This window comes from Brassica napus, chromosome C8, assembly GCF_020379485.1.
Source record: "Brassica napus cultivar Da-Ae chromosome C8, Da-Ae, whole genome shotgun sequence".
Taxonomy (NCBI): Eukaryota; Viridiplantae; Streptophyta; class Magnoliopsida; order Brassicales; family Brassicaceae; genus Brassica; species Brassica napus.
Genome location: NC_063451.1, coordinates 26126282 through 26144083, shown reverse-complemented (window position 1 = coordinate 26144083; position 17802 = coordinate 26126282). Strand labels below are relative to the sequence as shown.

General features: G+C 33.2%; 4 protein-coding genes across 8 annotated transcripts; 2 read left to right on the top strand and 2 right to left on the bottom strand.

The window, feature by feature from the left end:
- Positions 1-1533: 1533 nt before the first annotated feature.
- Positions 1534-3585, bottom strand: LOC106415027. The gene is made up of 9 exons (XM_013855632.3): positions 3358-3585; positions 2977-3284; positions 2873-2906; positions 2607-2798; positions 2458-2541; positions 2310-2375; positions 2131-2222; positions 2002-2049; positions 1534-1896 (listed from the first exon to the last, which is right to left on the bottom strand). Exons 2-9 carry the CDS (start codon positions 3276-3278, stop codon positions 1800-1802), a joined length of 915 nt encoding a protein of 304 aa, XP_013711086.1. The 5' UTR covers positions 3279-3284; positions 3358-3585; the 3' UTR covers positions 1534-1799.
- Positions 3586-3815: 230 nt separating this feature from the next.
- On the bottom strand, positions 3816-5604 carry LOC106415032. 2 transcript variants are annotated; one of them, XM_013855639.3, is made up of 4 exons: positions 5022-5604; positions 4827-4932; positions 4206-4283; positions 3816-4038 (listed from the first exon to the last, which is right to left on the bottom strand). In XM_013855639.3, the coding sequence occupies exons 1-4, from the start codon at positions 5103-5105 to the stop codon at positions 3989-3991; spliced, it is 318 nt and encodes a 105-aa protein (XP_013711093.1). In that variant the 5' UTR covers positions 5106-5604; the 3' UTR covers positions 3816-3988. The 2 variants fall into 2 exon arrangements, with proteins under 2 accessions (XP_013711093.1, XP_013711092.2); XM_013855638.3 differs by having other exon boundaries at positions 3816-4283.
- Positions 5605-5774: 170 nt separating this feature from the next.
- LOC111208942 lies at positions 5775-12828 on the top strand. 2 transcript variants are annotated; one of them, XM_022708610.2, is made up of 6 exons: positions 5775-6262; positions 6346-6415; positions 6511-6653; positions 11593-11952; positions 12221-12387; positions 12475-12828. In XM_022708610.2, the coding sequence occupies exons 1-5, from the start codon at positions 6137-6139 to the stop codon at positions 12257-12259; spliced, it is 738 nt and encodes a 245-aa protein (XP_022564331.2). In that variant the 5' UTR covers positions 5775-6136; the 3' UTR covers positions 12260-12387; positions 12475-12828. The 2 variants fall into 2 exon arrangements, with proteins under 2 accessions (XP_022564331.2, XP_022564330.2); XM_022708609.2 differs by having other exon boundaries at positions 5792-6262; positions 12221-12372.
- Positions 12829-13799: 971 nt separating this feature from the next.
- On the top strand, positions 13800-16090 carry LOC111198496 (BOI-related E3 ubiquitin-protein ligase 1-like). Of its 3 annotated transcripts, XM_022703804.2 has the most exons (5): positions 13803-14116; positions 14244-14304; positions 14749-14944; positions 15024-15394; positions 15486-16090. In XM_022703804.2, the coding sequence occupies exons 3-5, from the start codon at positions 14836-14838 to the stop codon at positions 16029-16031; spliced, it is 1026 nt and encodes a 341-aa protein (XP_022559525.1). In that variant the 5' UTR covers positions 13803-14116; positions 14244-14304; positions 14749-14835; the 3' UTR covers positions 16032-16090. The 3 variants fall into 3 exon arrangements, with proteins under 3 accessions (XP_022559526.1, XP_022559525.1, XP_022559528.1); XM_022703805.2 differs by lacking the exon at positions 14244-14304 and having other exon boundaries at positions 13800-14116; XM_022703807.2 differs by lacking the exons at positions 13803-14116; positions 14244-14304 and adding an exon at positions 14423-14446.
- Positions 16091-17802: the final 1712 nt, after the last annotated feature.

The following is a 17802-nucleotide window of genomic DNA, read 5'->3' as shown; positions in this document are numbered from 1 at the left end:
TGTAAGTTTTCTCGGAGCATTTCTGCTTCCGAGACAGGCTTACCGCAATAATCTAATTGCGCCGCTATTCTCAATATAGCGGAATTGTACGTTTCCACTTTTTCAAAATCTTGAAATCGTAGATTTTTCCACTCATCGAGTGCATGGGGGAGAGTAATTTTCTTTTGGTTATCAAACCTCTCCTTCAGAGCTTTCCAAAGATCTAAGAGATCTTTGGTTCTCGCATAATCATGCGTAAGATTTTCATCTAGATGCCTTCTCAGAAATATCACGGCCTTAGCCTTTCATGAGAGTTGATATATTTGCCGTCTTTTATTGTTCCGAGTATTTCCTCGGAATCTAGATGAAGCTCCATGTTTGTAACACATGCCGTGTAGTTTGTCCCAGTTACTTCCAATGCCGGAAACTGAAGTTTCTCGACTTTTGCCATTTGTATTTCTAAAGCACATAAATAAAAATTATTAGAATATTATTAATATTAAAAGGAACCGTTTACATTAATCATGCAAGCAATTACAAGGAGAAGCGATGTAAAGAAAATTAAACTGATATTCATCTTAAATTCACTCGGAGTAAATTCTCCAACGAATAAACCATAAATAGAAACACAAATAAAAATGGCACATAAAAACAAAAGTGCGCGAATCATCTTTCTTGAAATGAGAAATCGGAGGAGAGCGATTTGAAATTTTTGAGAGAAGATGAAATGTTTTGAATGATGAAATAGAGTGAAAATGAGTTGTATTTATAGATGAAAATTACTGTTTATGACCGTTGGAGAAAGGAAAAATTTTTGAAAAATTTTCTTTGTGACCGTTGGGGTTAAATCGAGTGCACTAAAAATCAGTCTGAAAATATCGTATTAAACAGTCAATCAAATCTATAAAATTTCATAAAAGTAAAAATTATGGCAATGAAATATTTATGTTATGACAACAAATCATGCGACGGCTCAGCCGATCAATGCAGAGTAATAAATAAATTATACGGCGGCTCGGCCGACCAATTAATAATTAACAGAATATAAGGCGGCTCGGCCGACCAATAAATAATAAACAGGATATAAGGCGACTCGGCCGACCAATAAATAATAAACAGAATATAAGGCGGCTCGGCCGACCAATAAATAAATTAAATTACTAGTAAATAATATATGCGGTATTCCGGCCATTATAACATGATATAAATAATAGTAGAGGCGGTATACCGACTATTATAACAGGGTATAAATGATACAAATAAATTTTACCGAATCGCAGAGTGATCGTGCTGATAACGTGTTATAAAAAGAACTGGTATTTTATTGTTTCGCAGGTATTTAGATAAAGGCGAAATTTTATACCCGTAGAAATTTTAACACTGATAGAAAGATTTTATCAGAGAAAGAGAAGAGAAGGTCGAGGTTGAGAGATGCGTAATACAACGAACGTAAATGTTAAATTCACTGTGCAAATAGTACAGCGGGCCTCACATCTTTTATATTTTTCAACATAAACGGCTGGCTGCTGGTTTTCTTAGCTGTCTTTCATAACATTAACCAAATTAGTTTTCAGGACTATTATTATTAGTTTTGTGAAGCATTTTTACAACAAGGGTACTACAACCAAGAGTAACATGTTTAAATAAACAAGACGTCAAGATCTCAATGAACCTTTGGACTCTTGTTGAAAACTTGAATACTTTATCTTCAGGTTAAAGCCTATTATCCACAAAGAGGGTTTGAGTTTCTATGACTTTGTGCTTATAAGACCATGGAATCCTCATGTGTCTCAACAGATAGAAGAGGGGACCCAAACCTATCACGAGCTGTGACGCTCTAGCAAAGAATTCTTCATCTTTACGATCAAAGCAAAGACGGCGAAGCACGGTATATGCACCAATGCCACTCCCAAGTACCTGCCACAAACACATTAGTAAAAAAGATCACAATAAGTTTCTCTCTCTCTCTTTCCATCTTTGAGTTTGATTACATACTAAGTGTGAAAGAGTTTATGAACGTACCATAAGGGTGCATAGGGTGACGACAGATCAAGAAATTGGTATGGCCACCTACAAAACAATTTCCCTTCTAAGTCAAAACTCTACAAGACAATTGTTAAGACTTCACACAAAGATGGAAGAAGTGTGTACCATAAGTTCTTGAAAGCATGGATAATCCATTGGTAAGCCACGAAAATGCAGCTCCAGAATGCAAAGTAAGAGATCCTAAACAGCGGGAATCGCTAGATGAAGAAGACATAAGATTCATGTTAGGCTCTAAAAAGCAGGAGACTCTTGTATCCACAGACCAATGTTTGTGAAAGAGTTACCAAAGAATTGAGACATGTGTCACCGAGGAGAAAAACTGCGTTGAGAGAATGCATACAAACATGGAGCTGGTGCAAACAAAGATAACACATGTAAAGGGATAAAAAAAATATCAAACGAATCTAAATCATTCGAAGAGCCAGAACTTACAAAACTCAGTCTGTAACCTTTAGTAAACGGGTAGATTAATCCCCAAAACACGATATCCGTTAGCACAACAGCACCTGCACAAGTCTGTTACAAGGAGTTTGGTACAGTCTTCTTCACTCATTAACAAAATCACATAAGAAGAAACTTACTTGGAAAATGACTTGAAAGATGTAAACCCCAAAACCAGCTGGTGTACCACAAGGTTTTGAGTTGTTTGCTGCCTCTTCAAGGATGATAGACGGTGTATAAGTGCCTTCTTCCGCATCACCTATGCTTGTATAAGTACAACTCTCTTCTTTATTGTAGATGCAGCATCCGTAAATAGATAACAACGAACCATACTATGTACACAAACAAAGAGAAGAATCACAGCTTCAGTTACTGTCTGAAAATTAAGACTGTAAGAGACACATACCCCAAAGTAGAGTGTGACGAGAGTAAACGTCCACCTGTCACACCAACAAAGATCGAATCTTTATCAACTCATTTTCAAAGATTCACACGATTTTGAAAACTTACTGAGTATAGAAGTAAAACACGCCGCCTCCATGGATAACAACATTGGCGATGAGCAGAGACAGCATTGCGACAAACGATAATACTCTAAAGGCAAGCAACCAGCGAGGGTGGACTGTTTTAAGACACGTGCTCCAAGCTTCGTGTTTGAACAATGTCCCTGGGGATACTCCTTCTCTTCTCTTGCCTTCGTATCTCCGGATCAGGATTGATGCTAATACTAACGGAGCTAAGATGATTAATGCACAGAGGAAGACCCTCCAGTTCAGCCAGTAACTTAATGCTGTTGTATCAGCAGCAGCCATAGAGTCCTAAGATTCAACAAGAATCATGTATACTTTAGATTATGTATAGTAATAACAGAAACAGAGGATTTCAAGATACCTTTTTTTTTTGTTTCTGGTGACTGGGACGAGATTCTCTTTACTGCATCCTCTCAAGTCTCAGCGAATCGATGAAGCTGAGAGTTCTTCTGAAAATTACAACGAAGTTGGAAGTAAAAAGGGAAAGATCTTTGTCGGGATTTTTATTAGTTCGTTGACTTTTGAAGAAGAAAGTCGAAACCTTTTGTCGTGTGGGAAGATATTTTTTTTATTCGATCTAAACCGGAATCTCGGTTATGTTCAGACAAAATCTCAGTTATTTGTTACACACTCGGTTATGTTCGGTTTAAGCTAGTCTCAATTATTTGTTACCCACTCGGTTATGTTCGGTTTAACCAGTCTAGTGTTTTTTTTTAATCTGGTTTGTTTAACCAAGTTAAAGAAATGCTTTACTGTGTGTTTATTGTTTAAGGAGGAATATGCTTTCAGGGTTTTCATTGAATAGACTGCTTAATCAAATTAGAGAAACGCTTTAACGTTAAAAAAAATAGGTCTACATATGATAGCATGATCATGTTTCATCGTTAGCAATATGTAATGATAGCCTATGTCTACCGGCTACATATATATAAATTTGAATTTTTTTTTCTCATATGTATGATGTATATATCTAGAAGGCTACATTAAAGTCTTCATTGTTTTACCCTTCTAGCCAACCTCGGCGATCTCCGAACACATCCGCCTGATAATGTTTGATTCCAAAAACAAATAAGAAAGCAAAAAAAAAAAAAAATTACAAACAACATTTCGACTTGAGATTTTGGTCGATATGTTGGCTGAGACATTGAATTGAAATGTATTCACAATTGAAATACACACACACACATTGATGATCCCAGAAAATCTTACTTGAGAATGGCTCAGGAGAGAAGGAATGCTCATACGTTTCAAAGAAATCCTTATTTTCCCTCTCAAGTCCTCTCCAAACTGCAACCAAAACAAAACAAAACATTTTTTTATTATTTTCAATTTGTAGCACAGTACTTGCTCGATATGAGCATGGAATATAGCCGAAGAGTTGCTTTAACATTTGTGGCTTCAATAATTGTTTTATGTGTCGACTGTCAATGCAAAAAAAAATTAGCGAACATGATCCAAGAATCTTCAGAATATTACCACTCCATTTCTTTAAATTTCCATATTGATACCTTTTGTCTTAGACAAATTGAAACCTATATCTAAAATACCATTTTGAAACTCTTTTAACGAACCCTAGTCCCTAGAAACAATTTTGATATATACACAGTGGCGGAGCCACATGAAGTAAGAGAGAGGCAGTTGCCCCCGATGAAATTTTCAAATTCAGTGTAATTTCTTTAAAAAAATTAGTTACGCCCCTGGCTCACATATTATTTTCTGCTAATAGTTTTCATCTTTGCCCCGGATAAAAATGTATTCTAGATCCGCCACTGTATATACATTGTGGACAATCATAGGCTATATATATGTGTAATGATTATAAAGACTAACCGGTGAGCGTAACGAGTGGTGGAATGGTTGCGTGGTGATCTAACGCCTGGACGCATTCGTCACGACTCATACGGAGTATGATACACCTCTCTATCATATGTTGAACCTAACAAAATCAACTACTAATGGTGAGGATTGTTACACCAAACAAAAGACGCATAAACTGTATATGTATGTGTGAGTTTGTGTATGTACCATGTGAATGTATGAGTGTGGGTCGCAGTGGAGACAAGGGAGGTTTTGTTGTTGTGGTTGATCATCATGATGAGTAGTACACATTTTTGTCTTCTGTTTTGAAGATCCGTCTTCTTCTTCTTCTTCGTATATCTCCAATTGATTAGGGGACAAATCCAAGAACTTTGGAAGAGAATTATGATGGTTTTATAACGAAAAGGAACAAAACATGCATGAAGATATTTTTTGTGTTCAGTCAAAAAAAAAAAGATATTTTTTTTGTGACAAGATTGTACACATTATACATACGCTGATACACGTGGTAGGTATATTAATGGACTTATCCAAGGGAGATCCAAGTGAAGGGCTAGAAATAGAGGAGAGGATCCAAAAGATAGATTCTCTATCATCCAAAAGATAGTTTCTCTATCTGCACTTTATCAAGATATTTATTTTTAGTTGAATTTGAATCTAATCTTTTGACTACGACTTCGCAGTAAACTTTTTTTTTTTATCACTTTCTGAGAAATAGATTATACTTTTGTTAGCGTTATTGTCGGTTTACTTTGTAAAATGGAATCAAAAGACTAACCGGACGAAAAAACTTTTGGCTAATCTAATTCGGTTCAACTTCTTCTAAACAAGGTCTGTCCAACCAAATTATTGTAAGAGAATCGAAATTAATCTAAACCAAACTGAAAGATTATCATATACGGTTTAGTTGGATTGGAACTTTATATGATTCCGCTTCTTCATACATGCCAGAACCCTTGTTCGGTATATACATCCAAACATGTCACAAAAGTGATCGCTGGTCCCGTAGTCGTAAACGTTTACCTTTTGAATTGTGTGGCCCAACCAAATGCCACTTGAACCATTCATACACGATAAGTTTTGTGTATAGAGGCAACTTGAAAGTTGAACAATATATGAAGCTCTCCGTAAATTTGGAGGATTAGTGTTTGTGATTTGGTTCCTGTGACCTACGTGTGTGTGTGTGTGTGTGAATTTAGTGGGGGCTTAAGTCTACCTACCAAGTCTCAACTCTTGTGCAATTTCAAGAACTGCTCTATAATGTTCCATAATTTTTTGTTCTAACAAAGTCTTTTTGAGAGATTATATTCTTTCAGCTGCTCATGTGTTGTTGTGGAGGAACAAGAAGATCTTGGTGTGTCGGTGTGACCGTTGGAACGGAGGTTAACCGTGGTTTGATGTTTCTTCAGGACTTGGCTTGTAGAGGGAGTTTGAAACAGTTCCTCATGGTAGTGTATATCTTATTAACATCTGCATAATGTTAATAATGTTCATGGCACTTTAATCAGTTCTGCATTAACATAATTTTCAGGCTGCGATTGGACTATGGCTAGCCGCAATGATAGGGAGCTGTTGCAACTTCCTAACTGTTTTGTATATTGGTGAGTGTTTCTTACTTAGTGAGACTCTTTAGAAAGATTGAGAATTGAGTTCTTAAGATTCTTTGTAAGTGATGATGCATTTTGTATGTGTGAAGGGTTTGTGGGAGCAGGAGGTGTGTTCGTTTGTATTTTCCTGTGGAGGATCATGTTTGGGATTGCTAGCACTTTCGTTGGTCTCTCTGAGGGTATGGCTAAGTACGGCTTCCTTGTTCTCTCCTCTGCTATTGTCGCATTTGCTGTAAGTGTTTTTGGCTCTCTCTGTGCCCATCATCTCCTATAACTTTAGCATTGTCTAGAACTTTGAGAGACAACTTAGGATTGGTTCAGTGGTAGATAATTGTCCAGAGGTAAAAAATGTGGAACTGTTCTTTAGTTTTCATACAAATAGAGTACTGTTTTGTAGTGTATGGATGTGAAATTGAGCTATTGAGATAGTTTTGAGGGTAACCAGGAGTAGATATACAGGCACATTTTGATTCTGTTTGCAAAATTTTGATCAGTCTTGCATTTGTTAATCTATTGCAATATCGTTACTTCTTTGGCTAACTCCTTTTCTTATGTTATTAAGTAATCAGTGCTCATACCACTATATGTTATGTTATTAAGTAATCAAAATGTTATGTTTAAGAATTTAATAAATAAATTTGAAATTTAGTAAAATAATGTTTAATATTTTTTTAAGAACCCTTAAATAAAAGATTTGCAATGGATCACACAAATATACAAGTCTCTTAACTAAGTTTCTTACACCCACTTTTCCAACTAAAAATTATTAAAAAAAAAATTAAGAACTCCTAAATGAGTATGTGGGATAATGATGCTCTGATACGAACATCTCAGTTTTAGTAAACCTTGCATCGACGTGTAACTACAATATGATAAATGCAAATTATCATCGTAACTTGGAATCAAATTAGTTTCTTGAAATAAATTAAAAGGTTCAAGGTTTTTTACCTTCTTTTAATTTGAGTTGATCAGTTTTTTTTTGTACAAGAAAATCCAAAAAAAAGAACTTAGAGATCTTTTCTAGCAGATCGTTTTCAAAGTCATTGAAACTTATGCAAATAATATCCTAACAAGGAAAGGACGGAAGAAGTTTCGGACACTTATGCAAATTTGGCTGAAGTTTTCTTGGTTGTGTGTTGGGAATCACAAATCCTAACAAGGAAGTCTTTTATCTTTTTCTGGCAACAAACGGCTTGACAGTTTTGACCATTTTGTACATGCACAAACCTGATTCATTTTTATGATAAATCACATACTTATCAGAAAATAAAAACTTCAAAGGAAATCAAAGGTTATGCACTGGACGTAGTAAAAAGCTAAATCGTATACAAACATAACAAATCATCAACCAAATATTAGTTGGATATCGTGTAACGTTACAAAAGAATAGTAGTACACATAATAATAAATTAATTGTGTCGGTGTGGTTGCAACCACTAGAAGGGCCTTTTGCTTTCTTCTTTTTCAACAACACACATCTAAATGATATTTTCCCCTTCTACGGAGGTTTTTTTTTTTAACCGTCCTTCTACGACATTTTAAATAAATGGGTCTACGAGTAAATATGATGGGTTTTAACACATAATTAGGATTAAAAAAAAAAGAAAATAACTTCAAATCATTCACAAAATCTATATATCCATAATACATCAATAGCAAATCCAAATATGCATCTACAAATACGTAATCAAACATTAAAAAGATTAAAAAAAACGAAATCAAATTTCAGTAGAGTCAAACCAAAATATTACAAACCTATAAATCAGAAATATTTTTAGTAAAATTAATTGAAGTTTCAATTATATACTAAGAATAGGTTACCAATATAATACAAGTGAAGTCAGTGTTTATTAAAAAGTTAATTTATCAGCTAAAATGATTACTTGTTTCCTATTTTATTTATTTTTTTAAACGAAATAAACACAAACCTGTGCACTAAATATGTATCATTATAATATTTTTAAGACAATTCCCACCATTTGCCTCTTTTCCATATTATTTTAGACAAACGGTGCGATTGATTATTGAATATGGTAGTAAGTATTTTTTTTGTTTTGTTTTTTCTCTTATTCTTAAATAAAAAACTATTTTTTTTCTTTTTTCTCTTTCAAAAGAGTTTCCTCCGACGAACCTGGCGTGCTACGGTTTGGTCCGGTCCAATTTTCCAGAAAGTCATATGGTCTACATATACTAAAGAACTAAAAAGTATTCTTCCCCGCCAATAACTTACCCGCCATATTTGCCCAACGACCAAGTGCATGGTCCCACTTGCAATTTAAAACGGCTAATTACCTTCCCAACATACCGAGAGGCGCGTTTGATCCCGTCTTCTTCCGTTACCCGTCCCATGAATTTCGGTTAATCCCTTTGTACTAAAGCGCAAGTCGCTTCACCAATAACAAACTGACAAGCGGAAAATTTTAAAAAAAATGAAAATTACAAAAAGCAAAACAGGTTATTGTTTAGCAAATATAGAAGTTTGAAAATCTATACTATTATTTGAGAAGTGAATTTGCTTATTTGTCACATTCTCCATGATTTTAGGCTGAGTTATTATTTTTAGTAAATAATTTTAATTAAACTATCATTAAAATACAATTCATTATTTATTTGATTAAAAATTAATATTATAGAAGCTATCTCAAAAAAAATGAAACAAGTTTTTGAAAAAAGAAAAGATAATATCAGGTATTTATTTTGTGTTTATCTACATCTTTCTTTCTTATTCACTAATTTTTATAATTAGTAGTATATATAAATATAATAATTAGATTTATAAATATACTAAAATATTAAAAATATGTAATAAAAAAATTATTTATATTTTTTGTAGACGTAATATGTCATTGAATATTTTTTTGAATTATTAAATTTATTTTAATATTAAAATTATTTTAATATTAAAATAACAAAAAAGGTATATAAGCAATAACAATAAAGTTGATTTAATTTTTTTTGTTATTTCTGATTTTTATCAATATTTTTTTATTGGGAATTGAAATATTTTAAAATATTTTTAAAACATCTGGCTCCAAAAGAGAATATTTTCAAAATATTAATTTTTAATTAACTATATTTACTTTTATGTTTTTCAAGAATTTCATAGAATTATAACTATTTTTAAATTACAATTTCTTTCAAAGACTATTATGTAAAGAAAAATGTGATTCTATTTTTTTTTATAAAAAATGTATTTTCCAAAATTATTTGTTTCAGTTATAATTATTAAATTTTGAAAGTTAAAAGACCATTTCGAAAATAAAAAATTTATAATTTTATAATAAGAAAATACTATTTAATCTCTATATTTAGAAGCACATACAATCTCTATTATAAATGAAAAATAGAAATTGACTATAACATATTTTCCTCTATTATAGCATTTAGAAATAAGTATAACAATATATATCGAATTTTCAGTACATTATATATTAATGTTTTATTTGTCAACATAGTTGGTTTATTTTAGTGTTTATTCAGTTATCTTTGTTTAAAAAATGTCATTTTATCTTTTTTATTTTGTTTCAAAAAAGTGTCATTCTACATTTCCAATGTAAATTTTTACATTAAATCTCTTTCTTATCCTTTTAAATAACCAATAGATGTTTAGTTAAATCATTTTTATTTAAATAATTGTATAATAAATAAGAATAGATTAGTATATTTTTTATATTTTTAATATGCGTGAAATGTATCCAAGTGACACTTATTATGAAACGGATGAAGTATTATGAAAGATATTTCACAATATAATTATACAATATCAATCGTTTATTTACTTTAATTAATATAATATGTAAAGTTGGGTTAGGTTAAACATTGTTTTGCTTTTGATTTATTTTGAGATTTTTGGGTTTCGGTAATTTCAAAATTTTGATTGAATAACATTGCTTTATATTAGCTGTTGTATATTTGTTATTTAATTAGATAATTATTATAAATTAATATAATTAAAATTGTTTAAAGATAATAACATATTTTAAAATAATAAAATATTGACAATGTTGTCCAAAATAATGTTTTTAAATTAGTAAAAATTAAGAAATTGAAAGACTCATAAAAATATTACAAATTTAATGTTTAACTTAAAAACAATTTCTTGAACTTTAATAGTACATTTATTAAGAAATATCTATAAAAGAATTATGCACGTACGTGCGGATAAAACACGAAGTATAAATGAAAAGACAAAACACCCCTAAAGAGTAGTTGACTACTCTCTTCTACTGTCATGGTTTTACCCCCACTCGACTCTGGATTCCGTATCCTGACTTTGAATTTGACGTGAAACGATTATTCATCATTATTATTTTATCTCATTCATATCGCTCTCTCTGCATTTTCACATTAATATTTGATATATATATTGTTTTATTTTCTCTTTTTCATATTCATATAACAGCAACCGTGTTGGGTGATCAATATTGATTAATCGGTCGAATAATTTGAATTAATATACGTCCCTCGTCGTGGTATTGACTTTGTAAGATTTAAATTTGAATTTTCCACATGTCTCATCGTCGATAAAATATAAAAAATACTAAATCATTCAGTGTTTATATTTAAAAGGAGTAGTCTGTATCGTAGTCGACATTCATATCGTCTGACTACTAGACATGTGTTAGATCATGAAATGAAGTTTTTCAAATACAATTGTCTATAGTACGTGCGCCATTGTATTTATCATGCGGTCGAATAAATTATTGCTCTCGAACGCGGTCACAATTGTTTTATATCTAACTTAGCTTCTTCTTTTTTGCCATCTGTGTATTATTATATTAGCTTAATGCAATTAATCATATTCCATGTTTTTTGTCAACATTTTCAGAATTCAATGTATTGCTATGTGGACTTACATATTTATTTAGGAGAAACTTATTCATCTAGACACCCTTTATTCAAAATGTCTTATATTTATTTAGGAGAAACTTATTCAACTAATAAAGGGTTATTCGATCATTTCATTTTTTTTTTACTTTTCAGCTTCAATGATCGTAATAAATAACAAAAAAAAGGAAAGGAGAAAAAGAATAATAATGAAAAATTGAAAACAGAAAAGTTGGCGTAGTGAGAGCATGTGCATTGGGGTCTCTTAGATGGGTTTATTAAGGGAATTAGCAATTAAAAGAAAAGATAAATTGCCATTAACTTAAGGGACGTATTCTAAATAGGGGGTGGAAGCAACGCCTCTTGTGGGCCACGTGTTGGTACAGTATTGGAGGTGTGATTTTGAGAGAAAAACAAAAGATGAAGGCGACGAAGATGACAGTGGATTCCGCGAGAAAGAGTCTCGGTACTCTCACCGTGGAAGAATCTCGTCTGTGGCTTTCGTAACCGAAAAATCGCCGGAGAGTTTCGTCGACGACCAATTTCCGTGGCTCTCCTCGAAGAAGAACCTCGGTGGCGTTGCTCGGAGAAGAATCTCGGTGGCTATGAGCATCGGAGAATCTCTGTGGCTCTCCTCGACGGAGGAAATCGGTGGCTCTCCTTTACAAACAAACTCCTCGGCCGGCGCCAAGTTAAATCGAAAGGTAAAGCTCCAAAATCTAGATTTTATTTTTGAAATCCTCAATTTTGCATGTCCCAGATTGTGTTCCTTCTTGTTCGCGTCGCTTGTTTAGTCTGTTAATTCTCGTTTCTGATAGAGAGCTTATTCACACATTTGATCATTTCGTTTATTGATTGAGTCAATGAAAAAATTTTCATTCCATGAAAATCATGTATATTAGTTTAATATAGAAATCCTCTGATTCTTTTTCATTTGTTTTGTTGTCTTCGTGTTCGGTACTCTCCTTCAAGCTCTTCCCTCACATGGCAAGTAAGAACCACAGAGATTGAGAAGAAGAAAGAAAGAACCGATAGTGGTTTGTTTTGGCGAGGAGCAATGGCGGAGCTGCGTCACTCCAGCTCTTGGAAGCCTTGCACTGAGCGGCGCATGGGTGGAGTCTCTGGTATATTAGAGAATGGTTTGTTTTGTCTTTGTGTCAGCTTAGTAGCATATTTTAAAAGTGAGCTTATGGGTTTATTGATGTATGCGTACTGATGTTCTGCAGACACTGGAGACCATCAAAAGAGTGAGTCCGAGAAGGGCTCTATTAATGGGAATGGCTCAGGCGTTTGGTCACCACAAATCTTTCAGGTAAAACTTTTCTTCTGGTCAGCTCTTGTAGTTTTGTGATCAGGCTCTTGTAGTTTTGTGGTCAGCTCTTGTAGTTTTGTGGCCAGGCTCTTGTAATTTTGTGGTAGGGCTCTTGTAATTTTGTGGTCAGCTCTTGTAGTCTGCTGCTTGTTTTGTAGTGGACTTGGTTTTGTTGTATCACGTGTGTATCAAACCTTTTGATCTTGTTTTGTTGTATCACAGACCGTTTGTTGTAATGAAAGCATCAGTCATCATCTCTTTTTATAAACATCATAGTCTTCTTCTCTACTCCGTGTGTATCAAACTTCATCTCTCTTTTTTCACTTTATTTTTCGGGTTCTTTCATTTGAGATTTCTTCTTCAATCACAGACCACAAATATATGGTTTTATGAATTTTCATTTGAGATTTCTTCTTCAAAAAAGATTGAGATTTCTCCTCTTCTTCTTAAATCACAAAGTTTCTTTCCCATTCTATTCTTGTATTCACAAAGTTTCTTTCCCATTCTCCTCTTGTTCTTCATTTATTCACAAAGTCTAAAACATATATGGCATCTTCTTCTCATAATACTTTTGGAGAGTCAATTGATCAAACTTTCGATCAATATTTTGATCAACATTTTGATCAAACATTTGAAAATCTGTTCATTGATCATGGTGATCAAGAAGATGAAAGAAAGAGAAGAAAAAAACGAGTTTTTATCGAACGAAATCGTGAAGAAGGCCATCTCTGGTTATGGAATGATTATTTCAGCGACACTCCAACATATCCCGAAATTATTATCGTTTGTTTCCATACTAAGTTTTTTTATGTTTTTATGTTTCTATTTTAATATCTATGTTTAAAATGTTAAGTTTGACTTTGTTTTGTTCAATAAATAAATTTAATCTTTGTTTCAAATTTAATGTTTATAAAAAAATTTAATCTTTTTTTATTGTTAAGAACCTTAATTAAGATACCACCAATAAACCACTATAATTAATTGTTTCTTAACAAAGTCTCTTATCTTAATTTTAGTGATTAAAAAATCATTACAACCCACTTAAGAGACACAAATGAGTTTTACCAATAAACATGCTCTGAGAAGGGAAAGATACACAAACTCACGACGAAAGAAAAGACGAGAAAGCAGCACCAACGGTTCTTGCATCTTGTTTGTTTGGTGGTGTTTACATTTACTACTATCAACCATTATTATCATTATTATTTTTCAAATTTAAAATAAAAATAAACGAAGTATGTAGTATGTAGTTTTGTTTATTGAAAATAAATATCGAAAATGGCAACCAACTTCCCCCACTATCTTCATCACACACTGTCCCCGCTCCATCGCACCCGCTCAATTGCTTACAAACAAACCATCATCATTCATTTGCTTTCTTCCTTCTTCTTCCGTTTCTTTTGCCTCTTTCTTTTGTCTTCTTCCTTTCGATTTCTTTATAAAAAAAAATTGTTTTATTTTCTTGTGGCTTTAATTTAATAAAGTCTTGTTCTTCTATAGCCGTTTCATCCCTCAACCAGAGGCATCTTCTTTCCTGTCAAGATCCTGAATCATCGGTTCGTCTCTGCCTCTCTCTATATTTCTTAAACTTTCTTTTTATCAGTTTTAAATCAAATTTTCAAGAACAGACCAGCTTCTTTATATGAGTCGATGATGATGATGATTTTTTCTCTCTTCATGCAGGATCTGAGAGAACTAGGGTTTGTTAAATCTCATAGATTTACCATATATCAATAAGCTAAAAGTACATATATATTCTTTTCCTCGTCTTCTGTCTTTTTTTTGTTGGAAAATTAGGGTTTCTGTTTCTAGGTCATGGATCGTTCTTTGAACCTTTGTAATCTTTCCATGTTCTCATAGATTTACCATATATCAATAAGCTAAAAGTACATATCAATATATCCATCTGCAACTTTGACTTATGAACCAATCAATCTCTTTATCAGGCATAATCATAGAAACCTATAGTCGTTTAGGTTAAAAAGGTTATATATAATTTCTCCTTATGTTTTATTTTATTTTATTTTCTTCTCTTAGATTTTCTATTTTAACACCAAATCTGTTCTATGATCCAGCATTGTCTTGTTTACATTTCTCTTCTTTGTAATTCTAGTTGGTATATTCGAGTCAAAAGTTTTAAATTTGGAATATTTTTCTAGGCTAATGACTTTTTCTTTCTTAATTGCAGGCTTCATTCTTCTTCTGTTAGTACTCTAATTCAACCGAGAGAGTCCAATATTTTACCATCTGTATACTTTTATTGAAGAAGAAGAAGATGTCAAGGGGAAACAATGGATACACTGTACCACCGGTTTTCATGAATGAGAACCACTTGCAATACCAGACAAACACACAAACCAACCAGCTTCACTTCCTCGGAACCAGTAAGTTTCTTGCTTATCATCATTATGTCTTTATCTCAAACTGAGAAACTGAGAATCCTGTCTTTTTTTTTCTTTGAAGTGGGAGGTGGCTGCACTGTTGATCCAGTAAACTATTTTGCTAATGATAATCATGCGCCAATGCTTCGGCCTAACAAAAGAGGAAGGGAAGCTGAAAGCATTAGTCATAATATCCAAAGGCAACACAAGCTTCAGATGTCTTTAAACTATAATCATAACAATATTAGTGTGCAAGAAGAAGCCCCCAAGGAGAATCTAGTCTCCACTGGTCTTAGACTGTCTTATGATGACGATGAACGCAACTCCTCAGTGACTTCTGCTAGTGGTAGCATTGTGGCTGCTGCTTCTCCAATCTTACAGTCACTCGATGATACTCTTCGGATTGATCTCCATAGACAGAAAGATGAACTTGACCAGTTTTTAAAAATTCAGGTACTAATCCTCTTTGTTTGTGTTCTGTTTTTTGGTCTGTTTTAAGGTTCTTTGTTTTGTAATGTTTTATTTACTTTTTTGTGTGGTTCAGGCAGCTCAAATGGCGAAAGAAGTGAGGGATATGAAGCAGAGACAGATTGCGTCTTTTCTCAACACAATAGAGAAAGGAGTGAGCAAGAAGCTTCAAGAGAAAGACCAAGAGATCGATATCATGAACAAGAAGAATAAAGAGCTCGTGGAGAGGATAAAGCAAGTGGCAACGGAAGCTCAGAATTGGCATTATAGAGCAAAGTATAATGAGTCTGTGGTTAATGCCTTAAAGACAAGTCTACAACAAGCAATGTCACACAACAACAACAACAACAACAATGTGGTTGCTGGTGCAGATCATTGTAAAGAAGGGTTTGGAGACAGTGAAATAGATGATGCAGCTTCATCATACATTGATCCAAACAACAGCAACAACAACATGGGGAGCCAGAGGATGAGATGCAAGATGTGTCATGGGAAGGAAGTGTCGGTGTTGGTTGTGCCGTGTAGGCACTTGAGTTTGTGTAAAGAATGTGATGTGTTCACTGGGTTTTGTCCTGTATGCAAGTCTTTGAAAACTTCTAGCGTTCAGGTCTTCTTTTCCTGAAACTAAACAAAAAGTAAGTGAGAATACATTATATAAATCTTCTCAACTTTTAAAAGCTATTATTAACATCTTTTCAAAATGTATATAAGTATTATGCATATGGTTTTTGAAATCTTGAACCCAGTAACATTATGGAACAGAATCTTGTAAGCAAACTGCAATGCCTTTTTGGTTATAACCTGTCCTACGTATTTTGAACATCTTCAATGATTTCATCACTTGATATGGTAAACCAGAGATACAATTTATGTAAACACATTCCAACACTTGTATTTTTCAGCTCAAGAGGAAGAATGAACTGACATTAATCTCTCTGCGGTACGGTGTGTATTGATAACCTGCAGTGGATGGATAAACTAACATGATAGTGTTTGCAACTGGGGACTAAGACAGTGAACATAAATTAACAGAGCTTACTTTTCAGTGTACTTAGGCCATCTTTATCCCACAAACGTTTCTTAAATTTTTTTTTTTTTTTTTACTTTTTGTTTTAAAAAAATTAATTAAAAAACGCACCAATCACGGACCGCCACATGTCGGTGGGATCCGCGAACAGTGCAAAAAACACACAACAAACGTCTCTTATTTGGTGCACATAAAACACCGCTTTTTCCTAAACCGTGGACCCCCCACCCCTAGAGACGCTTTAAAACAGAGAGATAATGATGCTCTTAGTATTCCGCTTCATGGAGTGTTGAAAGATGTAGTTGACAACAGTAACCTAGAAAAGGATTCATGTTTAGATTGCTTAGAGAGCCAAAGCTCGAGGTTTACTTTAAAATAGGAGAAACAGAGCTGCATAAAGAGCAAGCCTTCTTTATTCAGCCTATAAAAAACGATTTACTTTAAAATAGGTTGAAAAGAAAACATAATTAACAAAAAAAGAATTATGTGATATTTTAAGAGATATATGAGTGATTTTAGTATAATTACTATTTAGAGAGTGTCTTGAACATTTTTCATCTAAAAGTTTTAGCAGCCTAGACGCTAAACATTCCCCTAAATCCTTCATAATTCAGATAGGCAAAGTTTGGCGGCCAAACATTATTTTATTTGCTGTAATATTGCAAATGCATATGGAAGTATAAAATTAGGAATGTCTAAATAGTAACTTGCTGGCAGCATTTATCGCAGCTATCCATAGTACCACATCAACTTCAATCACCATATACACATACGATTGTTAAAAAGATAGTCCCAGTTATTTATTTATTTTGTCTGTATAAGGAAATTAATCAATCAAATATAAAATAGTGTTAGGAGAACTACAAAATGATTTGAAACAAACATTTTTACAAACTAGTCGTGGAAGGGAAGGATATTAAGGTAAATTACAAGGCCGTTGCATGGAGTTCACGGGAGAGCCAATAAACACAAGATAAAAAAGGTTCACGAGCGGGTCTGCGCTTGAAGACGGCATATAGAAGTATATAAGCCACCTAACAAATTTCGTGAAGCCAAAAGATAGAACAAAAAATTAGTTAATCCAAAATCAAATAAACAATATAGCCTCATGAAGGAAATACCGTGTTACAAATATATACTCTTACAGTTTTACGATGTAAAAAGAATATTAATGATTTTCCGTTCAATGGCTTCAATAAAAGGAGACTAAACATACAATGAGAATTATTCAAAAAAAAAAAACAGAAAACGAGTATGCAAATCCTATCAAGTCGTGGATTAACAAAGGATGGGTGATTAAGTTTTTCTTTTAAATACTTTTACGTACACTACAACTCATACCCCAAACCTTTTAGCAAAAAAAAAA

Coding starts and splice junctions, on each gene's coding strand:
- LOC106415027 (XM_013855632.3), bottom strand. CDS start 3,278: ATGGCTGCTGCTGATACAACAGCATTAAGTTACTGGCTGAACTGGAGG. Junction 2,542..2,606: donor TCTTTCAAGTCATTTTCCAA/GTAAGTTTCTTC, acceptor TCCTTGTAACAG/ACTTGTGCAGGTGCTGTTGT. Junction 2,376..2,457: donor AAGGTTACAGACTGAGTTTT/GTAAGTTCTGGC, acceptor TGTTTGCACCAG/CTCCATGTTTGTATGCATTC.
- LOC106415032 (XM_013855638.3), bottom strand. CDS start 5,105: ATGTGTACTACTCATCATGATGATCAACCACAACAACAAAACCTCCCT. Junction 4,933..5,021: donor CACACTCATACATTCACATG/GTACATACACAA, acceptor TGATTTTGTTAG/GTTCAACATATGATAGAGAG. Junction 4,284..4,826: donor ACCACTCGTTACGCTCACCG/GTTAGTCTTTAT, acceptor TTTTGGTTGCAG/TTTGGAGAGGACTTGAGAGG.
- LOC111208942 (XM_022708610.2), top strand. CDS start 6,137: ATGTGTTGTTGTGGAGGAACAAGAAGATCTTGGTGTGTCGGTGTGACC. Junction 6,263..6,345: donor GTTTGAAACAGTTCCTCATG/GTAGTGTATATC, acceptor CATAATTTTCAG/GCTGCGATTGGACTATGGCT. Junction 11,953..12,220: donor GCGCCAAGTTAAATCGAAAG/GTAAAGCTCCAA, acceptor CTCTCCTTCAAG/CTCTTCCCTCACATGGCAAG.
- LOC111198496 (XM_022703805.2), top strand. CDS start 14,836: ATGTCAAGGGGAAACAATGGATACACTGTACCACCGGTTTTCATGAAT. Junction 14,945..15,023: donor GCTTCACTTCCTCGGAACCA/GTAAGTTTCTTG, acceptor TTTTCTTTGAAG/TGGGAGGTGGCTGCACTGTT. Junction 15,395..15,485: donor ACCAGTTTTTAAAAATTCAG/GTACTAATCCTC, acceptor TGTGTGGTTCAG/GCAGCTCAAATGGCGAAAGA.